Source organism: Acanthopagrus latus, chromosome 2 (genome assembly GCF_904848185.1).
Source record: "Acanthopagrus latus isolate v.2019 chromosome 2, fAcaLat1.1, whole genome shotgun sequence".
In the NCBI taxonomy this organism is placed as follows: domain Eukaryota; kingdom Metazoa; phylum Chordata; class Actinopteri; order Spariformes; family Sparidae; genus Acanthopagrus; species Acanthopagrus latus.
The window spans coordinates 23,187,085-23,209,696 of NC_051040.1; the positions used below are offsets into that span (position 1 = coordinate 23,187,085).

At 43.1% G+C, this 22,612-nt stretch overlaps 1 protein-coding gene and 1 long non-coding RNA gene across 4 annotated transcripts in view; one reads left to right on the forward strand and one right to left on the reverse strand.

Annotated features, from left to right (window-relative positions):
- Positions 1-177: 177 nt before the first annotated feature.
- The window catches only part of ankrd13b (ankyrin repeat domain 13B), a 50,672-nt gene continuing 28,237 nt past the window's right edge, over positions 178-22,612 (reverse strand). For all 3 annotated transcript variants that reach the window (XM_037119128.1, XM_037119118.1, XM_037119137.1), the window contains 10 exons: positions 21,300-21,540; positions 17,255-17,321; positions 15,765-15,846; positions 12,805-12,869; positions 10,770-10,906; positions 8,920-9,077; positions 8,466-8,654; positions 7,676-7,839; positions 4,202-4,278; positions 178-2,145 (listed from right to left, as the gene is read on the reverse strand). In XM_037119128.1, the coding sequence (XP_036975023.1) occupies positions 1,944-2,145; positions 4,202-4,278; positions 7,676-7,839; positions 8,466-8,654; positions 8,920-9,077; positions 10,770-10,906; positions 12,805-12,869; positions 15,765-15,846; positions 17,255-17,321; positions 21,300-21,540 (1,382 nt within the window). In that variant the 3' untranslated portion in view covers positions 178-1,943. The remainder of the gene's footprint in view (positions 2,146-4,201; positions 4,279-7,675; positions 7,840-8,465; positions 8,655-8,919; positions 9,078-10,769; positions 10,907-12,804; positions 12,870-15,764; positions 15,847-17,254; positions 17,322-21,299; positions 21,541-22,612) is intronic.
- Positions 14,899-16,145, forward strand: LOC119031037. Its single transcript, XR_005078500.1, has 2 exons — positions 14,899-15,578; positions 15,796-16,145. It is a non-coding gene; the product is annotated as an uncharacterized LOC119031037 (long non-coding RNA).

Sequence of the window (22,612 nt, forward strand, 5' to 3'; positions counted from 1 at the left end):
TTAATTGCTTTTGTCACTGTCGTTCACTGGAGACGGCCAGAGAACTTAACTTACAGCTTTTGGGGGGGAGAGCTGCAGGTGTAGCTCTGTGTGGGGTCATGGGATTTATGAAAGCATGTGAAAGCTGTCATTTCCAAAACACAGACTGAGAAATGAAACCCACTCATGCATTGCTGCTCCAAAAGATGTTCCTTTATTTGATTCGTCAACCCAGCGTACACCATGAAAACATCCTGCTGCATCTCTTTTCCGCAACATTTTTTAAAAAGTAAAAAAAATTAACATTTTTTCTTATCAACCAGGCAAAGCTCGAAACTATGAACAGGAGAGGAGGCGGAGGTGGCTCTCCTTGGGTTTGTGCTAATATCAAGAGTGTGAAAGTTTTACATTTCTTTCAAAGGAATACTAAAAACAAGGAAAAGGATAAACGAAAAAAAAACTAAACTAAACTAATAAACAAGCTGTCCCAGACCGTCTTTGCCTCTTGCAACAAAACATGTTTCTCGGTGTTTGGCTTGCCTTGAGCCCTGCAATATGAAGTTACATACAATCATGAGGGTCAGCAACTGAACCATCGTTTCCAGTCCAATAACTGAACGATCTACCGTTTGCTTTTGTGTTCAGCGCATCGTGCCGTATGACCGAGTTGCTATTCGGGGTGCAATAAAGCCTTAAATTGCTGTCAACAGCCTCCGCCTTGATTCTTCCAGGGTACATCTTCCCTCACAGGGCGCGATCTGATATTGCAGGTCTCCAGGCTGGACTCGAGTCGGACAAAATGAACCTCACAGGGGTGCAGGCCATGCTGAAATATTGTACACATACTGTACCGTGACTACATACAGAAATACAGAAATCATCCGCTCATGTAAGGTGAGGGGGATGCAAATATACAAGAAATCTCTTTTAGTAACGTTTTCTATTCCACGATCCACTTACAGAAACCACTATCATGTCCCTTTATTCTTTGTGTCACTCATACTCGTTCACGGGCACATACAGGTTAGTCGGTACACTACATCTTCATCACGTCTTCATCACATCTGTGCTCCTGCCATCTAGCAGTATAGTTTGTGCTCAAACGCGTCACCTACATCCATTAACAGTCATATATGTGATCCACCCACAAGCTAAGTACAGTACGTCTGGATTTTGTGCAAATCAAATCAAAAGTACCAGTCCGCCTTTTTTTTTTTCTTTTTTTTTTTCCTTTTTTTATCATTTTTTAAAATTGTTTTCATTAAAAACCGAGGAAGTCTGATGGTTGGTCGACATTCAACTCAACTTGACCGAGAGGGTGTTTTCCCGCGCTGCTGGTCCTGGTCTGTCACTGCTCCTTTCACCACAATATGTTTGTTTGTTTGTTTTTTTTTCTTTAAATCACAGTTAAGACTCAGACGCCACACGACTCAGAGGCAAAAGGACCCAGTGAGAGTGTGTGTTAGTGCTGGAGCAGAGACATGGCCTAACACACAACGTTTTCAGGACAGAAGCTGTTGACCCCTGTGTGGAGAGCTGGTTTTGAAACACACACACGCACACACACGCGCACACACACACACACACACACACACACACACACAAACATTCGAAAATCTTTCATCCAAGGAGGCATTTCTCTGAACTTTGTTGTATTGGATGTATTGTTGGTTGTAAACTGGCACTGGTCAAGAAAGTGTGGCACCAGAAAGAGGAATCTGACGTCCCTCCTCAGCCGCATCACCGTATGGCTTCACGGGAAAGGTCTGACTGAGGCGATGGGAGAGAAAGGAGTGGGACGATTTGATCGTACGACACCACTGGGATACATTTATGATTTTGCAAGCCGCCTGCAGAGTGTGCTTTTAGTTTTAAAAAGTCACCCCGTGCCGTCCCTTTTTCCCCCACGTGTCCTCTGTGCAGACCCCTCCCTTTTCAGACGCCCCGCTGGGCCACTGGGTCACTCATTTCTCCATGAGTGACAGCTGGATGATGCGCTGGAGCTCCTCCTCCTCCTGCCGCCGCCGAAGCTCCGCCTCTTCCTGCTCCCGGGCTGAGATCTCCATGGCGATGCGCAGCTGCTCGTTGTAGCTGCAGTTGTTGGGCTTCTTCTTGGAGGGGGTGGAGTGGAGGCTGGAGGGTGGGCGGGGCTTGTGCTGGGGGGTCCTGGGGTGAGTAAGAGTGAGGGAGGAGCAGGAAGAACACAGGTTAGATTAAGCATGTTCCTTTCTGGACTTACACAAGTGTAACATTACAGGGGGTTGGCAATTTAGTTCGCTAATTTAGTTCCTATTATATTCATGTTCCTTTTACTTCGAAATAGTGGTTGTAAATAATTTGCTGATGCTTAAAAGAGCTTTAAGAACCACTTTTTGCTCATGTCAATCCTCCAAACTGATACGTAACAATTGGCCACCTGTTAAATTCATTCTCAAAAACAAATAGTTGGCGGCATGTTACCAGAGGAACCGCTCACTTCTGCACCGCTGGCTCAAGAGCATTAGAACGGCACAGACCAGGGCTAGCTCGTGAGCAGGTTAGACATGCTTTGTAAGATAATATTTAGCTGTCATAATATTAAAATTGTCATTTCTTCACATTCATAAAGCCCCTTTAAGTTAATCTAGAGGACTCCTCAAATGGACCGTTGTCTACATCCAGCTTTCCCCAACCGACCCTGGCCCAAAGCTGCTGTGCTAGCAGTACAAGCACCAACACTTCCCTTGTGACTGAGTTCTCTGTCCCTTATTACAAAATTAGATCCCAAATGCAGTCATAAAGTACATTATTGTAACTATATGAGAGAGAAACAGATATGTGACATTGTTTATGACTGGTATTATTCCTGACTCTGCGGTCAAGAAGACACCTGGAACACTTTCCATTTTCCTTTGGAGTAGTATCTACCAACAACACGGAGCAGAACGTGAGATTACACATTCAGGCTACCAGCTGGACTGGACCATCATTCAATCGTCATTTTGCAGAGAGATTTCAGGCAGACAGAATTGCATAGTGAAAGTGAAGTTCATAGGGAACCGATCTAAAAGCAGATGGTCTCATTATTTCATAGCCATTACATTGTGCAATCAACATTCAGTTCAAAATGATGAGTGAAATCAAAACTCTGTTCCACTGCCGGTTTAAAGAGTGAAGGGGAATATTTCAGAAGGAGAATTGGTACAAGTTGATCATTTATGGGAAAATAAGAACGCTTAACTGTTTAATTACAGGAAAAACTGACATAAATGTACAAACAACGTACAAACCCACAATAAAGAGAGCCTTGTTAGGACCTGTCACCATCTTTTCCATTCTGGTTCCATTTGTGTTTTCTTCTCAAGTTAATTTTCATTTCTCCTGGCATCATTCAATTCTTGTCACAGCGTGGACAAGTTAAAACAACTTAACCTTCACCTCAACAAACCTTCATAACCTTTAAAAAATATATAAATTTTGAAAAGTTTCTACAAAACAGGTCACCACAAAAACTTTCAGGTTCTGTTTTTCATGGCCTTCAAAAACGCTGTCGACACCCAGTTTTCCTCTGACTCGGTGTCATCGGTGTAAGTAAATACTGCAACAGAGAGATTGTGTCAGAAGAATGGAAGACAGGCAGGTCTGTCTGTCTGCGGATCCATCCACTCATCTACAAATAGGGAAGACGCAAAGAGAAAATATTGTCTAAAGATAACAGGCTAAAGTCAACAGCGGTACTGTCGACTGTGAAAGCAGGAAACTCTCTTATCCTCCGGTCCCTGCACGCTCTCTGTAGACACGCACATGCACACACACACACACACACACACACACACACACACACACACACACACACACACACACACACACACACAGCAGTGCACAGTAGACAAGCGATGAGAAGAGAATAGCAGGATGGATAAGTAGGGGAGGACAGGAATACAGGATGTGAGTCAGGGATAGAGTGAGAGATCTGCAGGATGGAAAAAAAACCACAATGGAAAAGTGGAAGACACTGAAGAATAACAATATATAACAGAGGAGAGAGGAAGTCTGAGACAATAAGGGTGAAGGACCGGCCGGAAATATCGCCTCCGTCTCGACAGCCATGGAGATTTATGATTTCTTGAGGATTTCAGCACTTTTGAAGATAAAAGTCCCATTCAATTTTAACAACTGAAGCCTTTGTCCAACTTTATCTGCAGCTCCTGGCTGAATGGGGATGAAAGAGAAGGAGACTGACCTCTCCAGGCGACTGGGGTCACAGGACAGGGGGTGTGTTCCTGGCTTGCTATTGGTCAGCGCCTCCCAGATGGTCACCTGGACACAAAGAGGAGGCCGCACGGGAAGTCAGAGAGCCAGCGGCAGGAAGTGGGTAGACAGAAGCATCACAGATAACCAGATGGTGGAGCATGTAAAACAACACCATCCTCCCTGCAGGGCCTTTTCCTGTTAATGTATGTTTAAGTACCTCTCAGGCAGCACGGAGACTACCAGCTGGCCTGATGGTGAATTATGAACTGACTGAATGTAAACTAGATTGATCCTCGCCTTACTTCTGTAGTACAAACACCCAATATTAATACCAACAGCTGATAGTGCCATTAATATTGATAAGCTTGCGGTACAAATTAAGAATTGCACTCTGTCGCAGCACAATTCAAACAAAAATCATAACTTCTGTCCGGAGTGTAAAACCATCGTGACGTCACCCACTAGTTTGTGGACTTTTGAGGCCTTAAGTTTGGCATTACAGCTGCCACCATCTTGGATTCTTTGGAGGCAGAAGTGACCATATTTGGACGAGAGGGCGGAGCTGGGGAGGCTATCCTGATTGGATCTGACTGAGAGGGTAGCCCCGCCCAAAAGCATACCACGCTTAATTGTCTTTTATTTACTCTAAATGGGGCCATAATTTTCAAAATGAACATCATGCTATGGTAAAGAAGACTTGAAACTAAAGTCCGAGACTGTAAACTTTAGAAACTGTTCCGCGAATAAATCAAGTAAGAAGCAGGATAATTTTCTCATAAGCTTACATACAATCAATAGAGTTGCCACCCCCCCCCCCCCCCCCCCCCCCCCCCCGCAGGCCCTTGGAAATATGTAGATTTATGTCTCTTCTGAATTGGCTTCACTTTGCAGACCCTGCAGCTCCGTCCATATTTCATACAGTCAGTGATTTGTGATGAAAAATTACTTTCACAGAGCACATTTAAAGTTATCATAGGGTCCATGGTTTTGGTCTTACACTGTACTTTCCATTATTGTTTCTTGATGTATTCTCTACCGAAGGCTGTACTGCAGGTTGCTGAGTGGTTTTACTTGGTAATTTAATTCATAATACATTTGTTTGGCAAACAATTAAAAACCGAAATGGTGACGGTCTTTCAGTGGCTCCTGCATTTTTGTATCAATTCCCAAGGCACTGTTTTATAATCGAGTTTTAAGACATTTAGTATTAGAATGACTGATTCATTGCCATTTGCACAGGTACAGGACAGTAAAGGTCACTGGAATTCATGTGAAAAAAGGACTAGCAAAAACACACACTATAAGTTAACAAAAAAAAAGTTTCACCATAACTTCCTTTCAGTATACTATGAAATCGAGCGAGAGAGACTTGCAGTTTAGTTGAGATCAGTCACATGAAAGTGAATATTTTTGAATCTCACATCTATTATAAAACAGACCTTCTAGGACAAAATGTGGCGTCATTACATTTCGGGGAGCTCGAAATACTCACTGTGCTGACTACCTCACTGTTTCCTTTGTATGCTAATTTTGTACTGCACCAAACTGAGGTTGGATGTTCACACTATCAAGCGTCTCTCCTTATTATAAGCCGGCAGGTCTGATTTCGTGACAAACTAAGCAGCTTGTGCTAGTAATTCGGTGTGACAGTCCCTGCCTGAGTTATCCTCACAGTAAGGACAGAAAAAAACAGCCATCTCCCAGGATTCAACTTCAGTAAAGTTGCATGACACTGCAAGTTTCACATTGTGAAATTAAAAGAAGCTGTGAATGAACAGTTGGATATTACAGCCATGCAGCGTTTTAGAAGACGGCAGGCTGTACTGTAAGCTCGAGTCGTACAGTAGTTAACGCTGTACAACACGTGGTGTCAGCACTACGCTCCCTTAGCACCTGCCCCTGCGTCCGAGTTAGAGTTGTAATTAAAAGTGTCATCACCTTTTTTCATCACCGCTTGAAGCGGCGGTGCACCGGCTGAGGACAGCGGGCTGCTGAGGATGGGTGTACAAACTACAGCACGATTCCTCAGCTGCAGCCTTGCCTCCGTCTCCTCTGCATTACCTCCCTGTATCCAAGCTGAGAAAACTCTGAGGATGTTCTCTGACCTTTCTGACCGAGCCTATTTATACCACTCTCTGTGTAGCTCTGGAAGAGGGCCAAGGACTATCAGGACCTGGATCTGTAGGATTTCAAAAGCAGCACCTATCCCGAGGCGGTGTGGAATGTAATGGGCCTGGGCGGCACACATTACAGGCAATTTATTCTACTCATTGATTTTACTTCAGTATTGATTGTTTTTTTTTTTATTTCGAAACTGGTTGCCTTTTTTTCCTACCTCAGTATGTCTATTTGCCTGGTCTTGCTTGACTTGTCGGTAAATTTACTGCTATAATCTGCTCTGGGTATTTCATAGGGAGAGTATGGTGCACCTCAGTTTATACAGCAACGTGTGAATCCTAAAAAAACTTCGGGCAAAGCTTTTTTTTTTTCAGTCAGTGTCCCTGTTGTGGGCTACCTACATGGAGACACTGGAAGTTCATATTTACTGTATGTGCAAGTGTGAGAGCCAATCTATTTACACAATCAAATGTGATGAGATGATTGGCCATCAGTTAAGCCCCTCCCCTGAGCAGTGATTGTCCAACCATTGCTTAAACTAACTAGGCATGGCAGGTCTGTCAAGCTTTGGATTTCTTAATTTGAGAAAAGCAGGTGCATGTGGCTATAGCAGAGAGATATTCAGCATTTAGAGAGCTTTTCATAAAAACATAGGAGAAGAATTGATTAAAGGTCTAACACGAGGGATTTTGACAGGATTCACTGGCACAGACTTGCGTTCATTAGTGAATAATCACCTGAAAGACTCATCATTGGGTACTGTTCATTCCCCTGAAAGCTGCTCAGTGGCACATGGCGACAATAAAGCTCGACGTCCTGGATATGAAGTAACCGGGATCCTCCGCAGTGTGAAATGGTGATAAAATGATCAGGTTCGCCGAGGTACAATAGGCTAATTACTGTAGCTTGAGTTTTAATCCACAGGTCTTCTACTAGCGTGGATGCTGACTATTTAAGAACTATTTAAGAACCCTTTTTAAACACACTTTTAAAGGAGTCGGGTCGAAGCAGCCGGAGGGAGATATTCCAAGTCACTCGTTAGGCTAATTAGCCTCCTAGCCATATCTGACTGAGCTTCCAACGAAAGTCGTGGCTTCAGCTGGACACATTAATGAACAGCAGCTCCAGTACTCTGTCTGAAATCATTATTGCAAAAGTTATTATCATCGCTGTGAACTGCGTAGGTGCCGTGTGAGGATTGAAATTGCCTGACAGATGTGGCAATAACCTCGGGGACGGGGGACTAACAGTCACTTAAACGAGGTCTTTTTTAAAGGTGTGTGACTGGTGTTTCCTTCATGTCAGAACAGAAGATCATCTGTCGGGAGCGTCACAGTCCGCCCACCTGATCGTATTCGGAGCCGGCCTCCAGCAGACTCTGCTGTATGGCGAACTGCAGCAGGTCCTCCTCCTCCTCCCTCATGCTGTCTCGCTGCTTGCCTCCTAGCATGGTGTATCCAGGCGGGGCCTCAAACACACACGGGGGAATCTCTCCGGCTCGGCACGACACTGCAGCACACAGGGGTGGGTGGGTGGGAAAAGGGCAAGAGACGGGAAGGTGTGTTACCTAATAGTGTAGGAGATCGTACTGGACTAAAGGAGCAGAACAGGAAAGGGAAAACAGAAGAGTGACCGCTGAGTGAAAAGAAGTGAAATCCAGATAAAAACAAGCTGCATCTGTCAAGTTTCCCTGGCATTTTATGGTTGCCAAATATTTTAAACTACTCAGCTGTGCGTACTTTCACAGGACTATAACTCAGTGGACTTCTGCGAGATAGAATCAAGGATTTCCACGGCGGTTCCTTCTGAGCGGTCTCACAATAAATCATATCTCCATTCCGCTCGGCTGCAGATTTAAAGCGTGCCTGTTGGGATTCTGATCAAGTGTTAGGATGATGAAAGTGAGACATAATCTCACACACGACACAGGAAACACAACCTTCCATCCAACATCAGTGATAAACACTGCTCATAACTCTATCAGGCAACTGTAAACCCTGCCTGTGGAGTGAAGTACGGGTCAGGATCTGCAGTAAGTGTTCATGAAGCCCTTCTCGGCTGAAGCAGAAGATGTAAGAAAAGAAGACGTTGTAATAAAGTAGAAAAAAAAACAATGTGTGGGAGTGTGTTCTTACTGGTGGAGCTGGAGCTGGAGACACTGGAGGAGTCACTGCCCGGAGATGGGGTGTCCGTCCTCGGGGCGTCCCTCTGTCCCTCCCCCTCCACCGCCACTTCGTTGTCGGTGCGGGAGCCCGTCCCCTCCTCGCAGCCGTTCAGGTTGCTGAAGGTGATCCTGGCGTTCAGGATGTGGTAGAGAGGGATCTCTGCAGGGAGGGAAGATGCCATTTTTTATTGTTATTATTAAGCCATCACTTAACTTCTCGTGGCTCTGCATCAGTCTCATCACCCAGTTAACCATCTGTGACCTCATATCAATCCCTTTTTCTTCTTCGTCCCTGGGTCTTCATCTCTCTCCAATCCGTCTCCGCATCTGTTTACTCACTTTTCATTCTCCAATCATCCCCTTTATTTAACCAGCCGTCACCTTAACCCCCCTCCCGCCATCAATCTCACTCTCCCAGCTCTCACCGATCTTGATGGGGAAGCCAGGCGGCAAGCGCAGAGTGATGAAGTCACGCAGTTTGGCGAACAGGGCGTTCGAGATCGCCATGAGATCGATGATAGGCACCACTTGTTCTGTCAGGGACAGGGGGTGGGACTCACACAACCACAGCTTGGCTTTAAACCTGGAAACAGAAAAGCAGACACAACAGTTGTTTAATGGATATTACCAAATAGAAGTCTTACTGAAGCATAATTGAAGCCATTAAGGTCTCTGTTGAATTAACTTATTGTGTCGCCAGCAGTACACAAAGACATCGATTACATCAGCTAACACTGACCGGCCGCAAGCTGCTGAGTCGTGTTCAATTTGAGGCCAGTCAATGCTGAAATTCTAAATTGTCCGATAATGAACACAGCATTAAGAGGCAGCTCCGAAACATCACTGAAATGCCTCATCCTCATGATGTCAGTTTTTATTAAGTGCCACAGGACAATGAAACTCAGCGAAGAGCCTGTTAGAGGGACATGGGACAGAAGACGGACGGTGGGCTGGCAGGTGGATGACAGAGGCAGTTAGTATTTTTGCACATTCTATTCCCTCATCTTGATATCAAGGGGTTTTATGAATGGTTAGATGCCTGAGGTGAGGTCTGTGGTTAACACAAGCTTTAGATATTTACAGGATTTCTTCTCCAACATAAAATACGACAGTAAATAACCCACACCTGAAATATAAAGCGTTTGCGTGTCTTGAAAAAGGTGGTTTGGACCAAGTGGTAGACTACAGAGGATGTCGGGGACACGGGGATACAGGCCAGCGTTGCTTGAGAGCTATTCTAACTCAACCTTTACTGGTAGGTTGATCAGTCTATAGCAAAGTGTGTACGGTGTAGCAGGACACTTAGTGATGGTGAAACTGAAGTCGCTTGTTGCTTTTGATGTCTGGTGTTTTCATTTATGCTTCAAAAATCATGTCAAGCTGTGTTCATCTGTGAAGATTATTTTGCAGAACAAAATACTTAAAGCTGCAGTATGTAAGAATTTTTGTTTACATCGTTTAAAAAATGATCTACAGAATGTGAAGAAATAGCAGTTTGGATTATTAATTGACAATGTCTATGTATTGGTTTGGCATTTCAAGGAGAGATTGCTCAAATTCCCCAGTACTTTGAGTGCCCAGCCTGTTTGCCAATTCTTACATATTGCACCTTAAAGTATCATAAAACTGTGTCTGCCGCAGACTTTATTTTCTACAATTCAATTCAAATTCAAAACTATTTAAAAAATCCAATAGGCTTTTTGTTAAGGGAACCAATGGCAATGCTAACCTCCAAGGTAGCCTATAAAAGTCATCCCTGCAGCACTCTACTGAAAACCAGTATCATTAGCTACATTGAAAAAACAATAACATAAACAGCAAAAGCTTCGGATTATCTTGAGAGACATTACAGGGCTCCCGCATTTCATTTTCTGTTACGCTTGGTGCTATGTTCAAGTACAGATGATCTGTCAGCAGTCTGTATAATAACTCTCCACAGCTTTGCAGGAATCTCCTCCTCAAGAGTGTGAATATATATATGTGTGTGTGTGTGTGTGTGTGTGTGTGTGTGTGTGTGTGTGTTTCCACCACTATTACTTGTCCATGTTCCACCTCAGGATCTTGGTGGTCAGCTGTCATGGATGGCTGATTTTGATTCTGCCAGCATGTGGGTGAGTGTGTGTGTGTGTGTGTGTGTGTGTGTGTGTGCGCGTGTGCGTGTGCCTGTCTATTCTCTGCCCATCAGTTTGTCAGCTCTGTCACTTGGCGGTGAGTTTGGAGGGCGACTTCACTGGATGCATGGCTGCCTGTCTGTTCTCCTGTCTGTCTATTTCACCTCTGGGTCTTGGTGGTGAGCTGGCACGGGTGGCCGATGTCCCTCTGAGTTGGTGACGAGCCGGGGTTGAAATATTCCTCGGCGGTGAGCGCAGCGGGGTTGGTCACCGCGGGACACGACATCTGGGTCACCAGGGCCTGCGGAAAGCAAATACTAAATTATAAAATCTCCTGATGTGACCGTATGTCGCCATTTTAGATATCCTTAACATTTTACCGATCCATGTTAAACAACGACTTTCGAGGGTCGAAGGGAGTGTTCATCAATAGCAGTGACTCGATCAGTTCTTCACCGAGTGTGAAAATGTCTGGCTTTTAAAACTCTTTGCTGTTAGTGACGTTAAGTGAAAAAAAAAAAAAAAAAAAAAAAAAAAAAACCTACTGGGATTTCAAGGCTTTCGTCTTACCTACTGACATTTTCAACAGCTCAGTGAAAGAAAAATGTGAGAACAAATGACAAAGCAGTTTTGTTATTCGGCATTTTGCATCATTACAGCTGATGCGTCTGTTAGTTCACTGCTCTAATTAGTAGCTCACTGTCAACCATTAAGTATGACTTTAGTGAACCTGTCAAAGACAAGCCACCATTACTGGAGGATAGTTGAAGATGCCAAGGACTTGCGAAACAGAAGATAAAACACATTAATGGTGTTGCATTTCCATACAGATGCAGTCAGTTCATCACAACCAATGTATGTGGGGTTTCACTGCTGCAAAGGTGGGGTGTGCGTCTAACGCTGGGAAGAGCAGAGGCGACAGTGAGGGGGAATAAGTGAAAAGACAGAATACAGAATGAGGAGAAGGGGGGAGGTATGAGTCATAGAGGCTCTCCAGCAGAAACAAATTAAAAAAACATAATCAATATTTGAAAGCAGGTTGGAGCCTCTGAGTTACTGTTTAACTCCGCAGGCATGCTCTGCTGTTGACACAGCAGACTCTCACACTTGCACACAAAGCGGTGAGGCCACAGTGATGATGCTAATACTGAAGATGATAATTCACTGACAAGGGAAACTATTATGCAACACTTTGTTTTACAGGCTAGCACTGTCACTGTCAATAAATATTCTGCTTGTTGTACATAATCTGTCTACATAAATCCTGCATGCTGTACATAATGTGCGTATACATACATGTATGCATGCATATAATGTATAAAATCAATCCACCCCATCTATTTACATCAATTTACATCTATTTCTCTGCAGCGCTATCGCTTGTTTACACTACAGAAAGGCTGACTTGCATAAATATTTTATGGTGTTGGCCATGGTGCTCTTAAAGTAAAGTTCAAGTAAAAATGGTGATTCAGTCATTATCTCCACACCCCCATGCCGATGGAAAGTCAGGTGAAGTTTCATGCTCCACCAAACATTTCTGGAGTGTAAGGGCAAAATAGAGCTGTTTTTTTTATTTTGTTTCTCTCCCCAATGGTATGGGGTTTAATAGACAAGGACAACATTTGTATATTTGGGTGAACCTTTCCTTTAATAAACTGTTTACACACTGTTCCTTTCTGTTCCGTTTTCTTCTGCTTTTTCCATGAGGGTCAGAGGGATGCTACCACTTTTATCCCCCTCACTGGTTACTGGGGCCAAATCCAGTTGACTCTATGGGCGAAGGCCAGGGTACACCCTGGATGAGTGGCCAGCTCATCGCAGGACGTTTACACACTGTATTTTTACATATTTTTGTACCATTGGACATTTTTATTATTCTATCATTCCTAATATATTCAGTTTTTCCAGTCCTTGCTTCTAGCTATATGTCTTTCTGTGTAAGTACACCGAGAGGAATATAAAACTTGAGTTAAAAGCTGTTTCGGACTCTCATCTCATCAAGTCCAATCACAACATCAGCACCAGAACCCATTAATCACGGCTGTTACCATGACCACCATGTACTTTTCATTTATTAGATTGAGTTGTTTTTTTTTGTTTTTTTTTAAGGATTTGAGGACATTTTCTCAACCCATTGAAAAAAGTTAATGTAATCCTCCATTTATAGATAATTCTCTAAATAAAGTGTCCACTCACCCCGTTGTTAGGCCCCATGTGTTGCTCAGCAATCCCAAGGAAGTTCTGCAGTGGAGTCTTCCCACCTGTTCGGAGACAGACAGTGATGAGTTACACCGGAAGTATGAAGTTACGCAATCACAATGTATGAACTCAAACTGTGCTGTGAGTCTGAGTTTTTTGGAAACTCTCTTCAGTTTAAGTACCTGGCAGCGCACCCAGAGCTGGCTTGAGTTGGTGCTTGTTTATCAAGAGATGATGACGGATGGGCTCATTCATCTCCACGGCAACTGTCTGCCGTGTCATTTCGCTCCACAGTGTTTTCCTCAGGATAACTTATTGCATTATATCAGTGTTTCATGTTTGTGGTCTTATCATCCTCTAAGAGCCAACAGGAAATGAACAGAACCAAACTGTTCTGAAATGAATTGAACTGAACTGCTTGAATACCTTCTAAATATCCGAAGAGCTGTGTGAAACTAGAGGCAATCTGAATTTAAAAAGAAATCAAAAATAGCAACACTTGAAAGGCAGTACTAAAGATATTTATACTGTGTCTGGACCAGAAACCTCTTCTTTCTTCAGATGAAACTACACTACAGTCTATATTGCATTAAAAGCATGAATCTGAAGTTTTTTTATACAGCTATGTGATGAAAATCCACTGGGCTCCTCTGACTACAGCGGTAAAAAAAGATAAATATCCCTTCCTCGAGCTTAAAGGGTACCTACATCAATTTTACACATACAAGTGTGTACAGGTCTCAGGAGTACTACTGTGTTTGTGAAAAAAAGTAGTGTAAAGCTTCAAAGGAAGCTTCATGTAATCTGATAAATTGCCTCCAGTGTTGTCACTCAGTTTCTAAGTTGCACTGTGGGTAATGTAGGTGCCAGGTTTTGAAAAGCAGTCCACTGGTTTCATCTTGCATCAGACTTAAACTGTACAGTTTTTATTTGACTTCTTATTCCTCTTCAAACTCTGGTAACTACATTTCCCAAAAGGCAAATTAGTCATTGAGTGACATTACTGTTTATCCTTATTATTACTTATTCACAATTGCCGTAGTACCCTCCAAGACCTGGAAACACACTTTAATGTGTAAAATTGGTGGAGTTACCCTTTAAAGATGCATATGAAATACTCTATTTGGAACAATAACTTGTATCTGAAATGTTTTTTGTACAACACAGTTACAAAATTTGTTTAAAACTCTTCAAAACACATCTACCCCCTCTCTCCTTCACTGAAACACCAAGAGGCTATGAATATGCAAATATTGTTCATTTCAGAGGCTTAATTGTTTGGCACGTCTTCACTAAAAAGTCGATTTTCAGAGTATTGGCAGATAGCAGATGACTTTGAAAACAGTCTTCTGGTGTGAACCTGTGCACATAAATTATTCTGCAGAGTAAAGGTCCAACATCCAAGTGAAAGAACAATGGTCACAACAAATATCTGCCCGATAAATAACTGGGCCTCAACGACTTAAAAAGTGCAGCATCTATGCACTCCAGTACAGTAGGTGGCAGCACGCTTGGTGGCAACATTGGTTTGCATTTTGTTGATAAACACAGAGAAGAAGAAAAAGAAGGGCAGCACACTGCTGACACACTCAAACTGCTACACCTGGATAAACGCCATGTAGGCTAGAGAGCCAAACAATTTTAAATCATCCATTTTTTCCGACTGCATCTGAGCCTTCTTCACCCTCAGGTGTGAATAACCTTCAGGTTATATCTGTACTGACTGCAACAAATCATATTGTGCATAACAATTGATACGACACATTTTTAAATGGAGGAGGACTTTTAAGTCCCTCAGAAGTTGTGTCAGATCTTAAGTGTCTCTCATCAGAAACATCTTTAGGTCATAGTACAAACTTTCATTCTCAACAACTGACAATCGACCTCATTGGGACTGTGTCGGATGATCTGATTGACAGTGACAAATCAAACTCACCAGTCATCATCACATTTTGATTTATACACTTCTGAGTCCTGATTGGCTCACAGTGCGTGACATCACCTTTTTGCACCTGAGCCTGGCTCACTTCAAATCAGTGAGAAAATCACAAATCCAAAAATCTAAACTGTTTTCTGTCACTAAAACAGACCATGTGTTCATGCAGGATCCCATCGCACAGTGGAAAAACCCACAGCGATGACCCCCTTTGTATTCAGAGTGCATAGGGATACTAACAACTGCAGTCTATTTAGACATGAAAGAGAGATGAGCAGTGAAGAAAACATGGGCAGCTTCTCAGCGTGTGGCTTTGTACTGGTGCTGTGGTTGTCCTCACTAACCAGACACTGAATCACTGCTAAAGGCAATGCGAAGGTTCATCAAGGAGGGTTAATGACAGTGCGGTTTATGAGACAAGTGTGCGCGTTTTGACCTTCAGCCAGCTGGTCCGTCTGCAAGATGCAGCGTGTATGTGTCTCTCTGAGGATATATATAGCACTCAAAGTTTCTCTTTCACCGTGTTAACAAAATGATGAAAAGTAGCGCAAGGGAAGGGCAAACGGAGTGAGTCACTCATTCATGAGTCAGTGCAGCGCTACTAAGAACACTTCCCTCCTGCATATTAGCCGAGTGCAGGTGGGGACTGTGACCTGGGAGAGAGGAGCCCTCAGAGGAGAGCGTGATGGTTGATCCTGGCTGACAGCGACAGTCCAGGGAGGGAAGCCTGCTAATCCTGTTTGATTTATGATCTGAGCCAGAAAACGAGACGGAGCCACAGAGTGAACGGTCCGGGCTGTTAGCCGAAGCCTCGGGGTGATCTCATCGAGCTCAGGTGAGGGGGATTACTCATCACTGACTCTTTTAATCAGACACGTCGCAGCACTCAGGCTGGGGTTTCCAGCGGTACAGAGGGGATAACGGAGGAAATCCTGTGCTGCACCTGCACGTAATGAACACTCTGATGATATCTGGCGCTCATTTGGCAGAGAGGTGCATTTGACAGTATACACTGTCTTACCTTTCGTCTTGTTCTTGTTCTGGTCTGACAGATGGTCAGTTCTGGTCCTGGTGATCAACTCTACGTTGGATGCAGCATACACCTGAAAAAGGAGGAGACACACCTCTTGTGTTCTGTTTGCTCTGGCTTCACTTCCTCATTGTTTGGGACCAATGAACTGAAAATCGAATTTTCAGTTTCCTACCTGGTGCGTAGAAAAGTATTAAAGTAGTAACTGTTCTCTCTGCCATGCACCAGGAAGAGAATGAGCATTAAGCATTGTTATTGCAACATTTAAGGAAATATTTCACATTTTCTATCTTGTATGAACTGTGCATGAACAACTATGATCCTTCTGTTTTACTGAATTTTTATTAAACTTCAATAAAATAAATCCAAACAGATAGTATCTCAGAATAGTCTCTCACTTGGCACCATGTCACAGTTCATATACATGTCATCTAAGATATTGTAGAAGTCTTGATATAATACATATAAAATGTACATGTGTTTAGCAGAAAGTTGCAATGTCAACATTTAATTCTGGCAGCTGAGCTAAAAACTGACTTATTGCTATCTGTTCTTCCGCTTAATGAGCATCAGTAAAAGTCAGAGTGCCTTATTTTCACAGCATAAATATCCAGCGAGTGTTTCCCCTTTTTAGGAGGAAAGAAAAATACAATTTATCTTTTGTTTTTCTCACTACAGCAAAAATGTGCACAGCTGTGACCCTTACAAACCAAGAGTTGTGCATATCATTGCAAGCCTCGGTCCCACTCTGCAGCATACAGGCCGAGATCTTCGAGTTACTGTTTGTAGCAGAATACTGGAATTCCTCACTGGTGACCACGAAAAAGGAAACAGTGATAAAAAATTGAGCAGGTTGCTGAGTCTATGTTTAGGCAGGACGGCGGACGAGTGAAAGGCAGAGCTAAAAAGCGTCTGGGAGGAGAGACGCTCAACAGGAGTTGTCTGTGTATGTTTGTAACTCTAAATCAATGATGCAGAAAATAGATGCTTTTCAGGCAGCAGTATTTTACTGTAGAGCCTGTCTGAAGTGCTTTTAAACCACTAGTGACAGATGGTCCTGGGTGTCTGACACTCTTCTCCCATTGATCCCTCCGAGAGGTCAAGACAACAAATAGGGTCAAGGTAACGCGTCTGCACGTCACATAGACTGCTTTTTTCTTTTACTTAATTTTCAATACGCCATCTGGTATTTTTATGTGCTGATGAATTTTCCTCACCTGGGGGCTAATTCAAGCAAGCAATTGTTGTACTTAAACATCACCTTAAAATAGCACGTCTCTTTATCCGAAAAGGTAGAGGGTTATCTCCTCAGACGTCCAAAGCAGAGGTTTTAAAATAACTTCAGGAGTGATTCATTCTGGAAATTAAGCCCTCCGAGTGAAGTGGACTTTCAGGAAATATCAAACCGAGCTCCGAGACCAGTGGTTTACTCTGCACACTGTGAGAGATCAGTGAGCTGTCTGAGCAGGCCCGTACTTTACCTTGGCTTCATATCCATTCACCGTCTCAGTCTTCTCGCTCCTCCAGCCCAGTATGCCCGTCTTATTCCTGCAATAAAAGATTCAACACATCCCACATGAGCTCTCGGTGGTCTCATCTTCCAGCCAACATACAGTCGCATCACAGTTGGTTCAGATTACTTGTCCCATCCCAGGCAATCCGCTGATATACATCTGAGAGATACAGTACACTGGAGGGTTAAATCAACTGCCTCCCTTTTGATCGCAAGTCACAGGCCCTGTTTTTTTTCTCCGTAACACACAGGCTGAAAACATTGCAGCCATTGACCTTGTTTGTCGCTGAAGTAGATCAACAGTTTAGAACATGTAGGTTTGGAGGTTGGACATGGTATATTACATGATAACAGCACCATGATGTTATGCCCCCATTGCAGCCTAATCCCCTGCTTAGGGATGGCCCAACCAAACACCTGCAAAAGTAGGTACTAGCTGCTGATGAGCAAATGTTAGCATACTGTATACTCACTTGAAAACAGTGCAGAGACAGTGCTGTTTATCCAATGTTTTACCTCATAAATACAGAATATGCTTATTCGGAAACTGATGCCAGCAAAAGGTTTCTACGATACGACACTTGCAATGTTTCCTTCATCATCTTCCTTTACAGTTACTTACTTCAGAGTCCATAGCACATTTGTTTTTATACTTTTATACAATTGCTTGAATTATAGATACCAAAAACAGCTAAAACCACTTTGTGAAACACACGATTGTATAAAGGATATTACCACATGAGGCTCAGGAACACTTTGTAAAACTGTTGGCGGTAAACACAGTTGGTGTGAAATGACTGACTCTTGGATGTTTTTATTAAAGCGTCCTAACCTTCATCTGGAACCCGGGGTGTGACTCATCTAATGTCAGACAAAAATCATATCTCTGTGTGAATTCTGAAGTTACATCATAGCTCAATTACCGGGTTGGTCAGTGAACGCTTTCATGCTCGGTATCTCTGCCCCAAGAACAGCAAAACTGCAGCGCTGTAGTATTTTTGCATGGCTGCGTGAAGACGTATTAACTCTGAAGGTGGATGTCCTGTCGGTGGTGCTTGACAAAGTGGTTTGCTCGAAAGCATCATAAATAGATTATTGGCATGTAGACAGGAGTGCTGACCACGGAAAATGCACAGAGGTGACACTGAGGTACAAGTCTGACAGGGAGATGATTACCCCCCCCCCCCCAAACACCCACCTTTGCCTGCCTGCTCACTTCTCTCTGCAGTTCACCTTGCTTTTTTTATTTGTTAATATTCACTTCCTGTCTCCAGATCTCTTTCCATAATTTACCTATCTATCACTGTGCCTCTCCGCAGTCTATTTTCCTCCCTTTTCTGCCTCTGAAACCATCGACTCCCCCTGTTTTTGGCTCACATATTGTGCTTTGTCCCCTATAGTCTTGCACTCCATTCATCTTTCTCTCCCTGTTACTCTCTCCTTGTCTTCCGCTTCCCCCCTCGCCACTCCCTGTCCCATCTCTTCTCTCTACTCTGCTCTAAATCTCTCCCTCCATCCCCTTTCTTTCCATTGTCTCCCCTCCATCCCTCTCTGTCCAAAACTTTCCTTGTTCCGTCATCCCTCTCTCTTTCTCTCTGTCACATCAGTCTTATCTCACCACCTGACTAGAATAAGATGTGTTTTGTCCTCTGTGCCACGTCCCTCCCTCCTTTTTGCCTTTATTTGGCGCAAATAAAGGCAAGAATTGTGGCTAATGTGGTCACAAGAATAATAAGATAATGATTTTGCTTGGGTTCGATCTGTCTATTTGTCAGGGACTGTGCTCAGCAGACAGGAGAAAAACTGTAAATGAGCAAGAGTCAGCTTAGAAGGGTCATTTTTATCAGCAGTCCTGGCCATGTGGCGACACTCCCAAGACAGAATAAACATAATGAATACTAAATCAGTGTGTATAGGAAGGGCTGTACAGACAGAGAACTGATCACTAAGTGAGAGAGAAATGCTTGCCTGTTTGGGAGAAAAACTGTAGGCTATGTGGGATTATATAAATCATATAATTATTCCAAAACCATAAAATTGTTTTAGAATAAAACCTCTCATATAAAATGTGTTAACATGGGTTGTGAGCTGCATTCAAAATATCAAGTTGGATGAAATCAGGGATGGAGAGCATATCACAATAGTTATCCCAATTCTTTTCAAAAGCTGCCATAGTCACAAGTCAGGAATTTTAGGCCACAGCAATCCTAAAAAAGTCTGAGTCTTGGAGGACTCAACTTAAACAGAGTTTTCTTTCTTTCAATAACTACATAATCTCACTTTAAACCAGAACCATTGTAAACCTTCCATGATGTCACCCACTGATCACATTCACACGGTGACGAGGTAGAACTATATATGATAACCCATTAGCTCATGTAAGCATTGAACGTCTTTGTAGCTAACATGAGTGTTTGAAAATGTCCAGCATGTTTCAGTTCCTGGATTAAAGAAACGTGGCCAAGATGGGTGTTGATGTTTTAAGAGCTAATTTCTACATTTTTCCTATCGTATCATGTAACACTATCGATCAGAAACGCTAGCCAGGAAGTGGTTGAATGCTATCGTTATCTGTTGCCTAAAAGAAGATAATGGATGATTAAATATGCTGTTGACTTGAAAAATGGCCTGATGTGAGGAAAGTTGCCACTGTGTGAATACTGTGAATTGGCTTGTGTACTAAAGTTTTAAGCCTTGAGAGGGACATTATGTCCGTAACCATCATAGTTGTTTTTTAGCCAGAAGTAAGCACATTTGGATGAGACAGTAGAGCTGGGGAGCATACGGATTGGTACACTTCTGTGCTGATTGATTGCCCCCATGGTAGCAACCTGTCAATCACAGTGTGGCAACAATCGAAAGCAAACCGTGCTTTATCGTCTATTTAACTCTAAATGGGGCTATAATTTACAAGATGAACATCATGCTGTACTGAAGAAGCCTTTAAACTAGCATCCGTAACCATAAACTCATTAGAAAACTGTTTAGTGAGATAAATAAAGTGAGACGTAGTGTTATTTTCTCGTAAGCTTTCTTTTTGAAACCAGCGGAGTCGGAAAAGGAAAGAATTTAGGTTTGTGTCACTTTGCTTAACTTTTCAGACTTGGCAGCTCTTTACATTTCATACAGTCAATGACAAGAACATGATTTCAGAATTAACTTAATGGTTCAATACCCTTTCATTGTAGGATTATTTACCTTCAGGCTCGGTCTTGGATACATCACTAGTATGTGGCTCAATGCAATCACAGAACTGTACAATACAGTGCTACATGAGTTTTGTTGTCCTCCCCCGCTGCTGCTGCTTCTTTTAGTGTTTTCCTACACTGTGTGAAATGCATTTTGACAGCCACCAGAGAACATGCCTGAACTTGTTCTGCTCAGCTGTGGGTTGTAGTGTAGGAGACAGCAACAGTGAAAAGAGTGACAGAAATTCAACAGTAACAACAAAAGAGTGATTTTCTCCACTCAGGGAAAAAAAAAAGAAAAGAGCCAGCACTCAGAGCAGAACATGTCCTGTGGCTGAACTGCATCGTCCTGTACCGAGGCTACTGTTGGTGCAGAAAATGATTATCGTGCTTGTTCTACAGAAGATGACTTCTTTCTGTGTGATTGCTAAACATGGCTGCAAAATTGTGAGACTAGAAAGAAGCCCTTGCTTGCGGGTCTTTAGGGATGTTATACGAAATCCTGATGTTTACCCTTGACATTTTGACCTTTCTGTTGGATTTTGTCTTACAGCTGCACCTGAAATCAAGTCTGTTTTGTTTAGCTATTGACAAAAATGAGAAAAATCTATATTAAAAAAATGGAGTAAATACAGAGTACATTAACACAATTATATGTAAGTTTGAATTTCAAGTGTGTTTGGGTGCACACACCACTGGAAGATTTCAGCACACCACTGGTTCCTTTCATGCCCAACACGGTACAACTTTCTGATTGCATGTGTAAGAGACAACAACTTGACATTCCTAAATTAATATTCTGCACATATCAGTATTGTGTCTGACCTCTCGAAGGCGATGTTGCGGGTGTCCAGCTGAGTGGTAACCACGGGAGCCGACAGCCTGGCTGCTACCTGCTCGTCGCTGGGCTGCACTGCGCCCAGAAGACCCAACCCGGCAGCGGTGCTGCTGCAGGCGCCCCCGTTCACCCGGCCAGGTGAGAGCGCTGTGAGAGATGAGACGCACAACGTCTCGCAGAACACCAGCTGCCTGTCATGGTCGACCTCCATCACCTCTGCGCTGGAGTCTGAGAGGCAAGAGGGAGAGAAAAACAAGGCCAATGACAGTGAGCATGAGAGAGGCAGATCAGAAACTGTGGGGTAGGAGAGTGCTATGACACCAAAGTGCCAGTGAGGCTGCAGAACACAAAAAGACAAAAGTCAAGAAAGATGATGATTGATGTCTTGAAACTGCAGATGCTGCAGATGGACAGAGAAGAGGAGAGAGCCAGGCAGGTAGGTCGAGAGGAAAAGTAGCACAGAGAGGGAGAACATTATGCAGAGAAAGGTCAGAAGAAGAGGAATAATTTAAAGGCGTGAGAGGAAGAAAGATAAAAATAAAAGAAGAACTGGGTGGAATGATACAAAGAGGAGCCTGTTGAGAATTGACTGAGTGAGCTACAAAGAGGCAGGAGGGGAGGGACGATCATCCTGGGAAGGTGCGGTCACACCTGCACCAGTTTCTGTGAATATTTGCTCTCACATTTAAATTAAACCTGTGAGACTGATGAATGCACAAACGTTAAAATTCAGCTTTGTCCAACTTGGTGATGTCTTAATGCATTTTGCACAAAGTTGTTTTCTACTGTTACCCACCAGGATAATAATAATTTTTGCTCAATATTTCTTCAATAGCTATATCAGTCAAAATATATCACATAAGTCAGTGGTTTTCAAACTCTTCGTACACACCAAAGGGCAATGCAAAATCTTAAGGCACACCTGTATAAGTGTATATTGGCCTCTAGAACATTTAGCAGACACTTTTGTCCAAATAAACTTACAGTAATTCATACAAACATACACCAATGGCGGTGGCTGCAATGCCAGGTGCTGACCAGCACATCAGGCTGCAGGCTGGGGTTCAGTATCTCGCCCAAGGACACTTCAACATGCAGGCAAGGGGAATCGAACCAGTGACCTTCCGATAACAAGATGCTGACTCTACCCCTGAGCCACAGCCGCCCATGTCACATTATCTACTCACTCTGTACATGTTTATTTTTATCTACTAATGCCAAATTTATCTCTGTACTGGGAAATTAAAGCATACAAAGTAATGGCATACTAAATTAAAAACTCAAAAACATGCGTTTCATG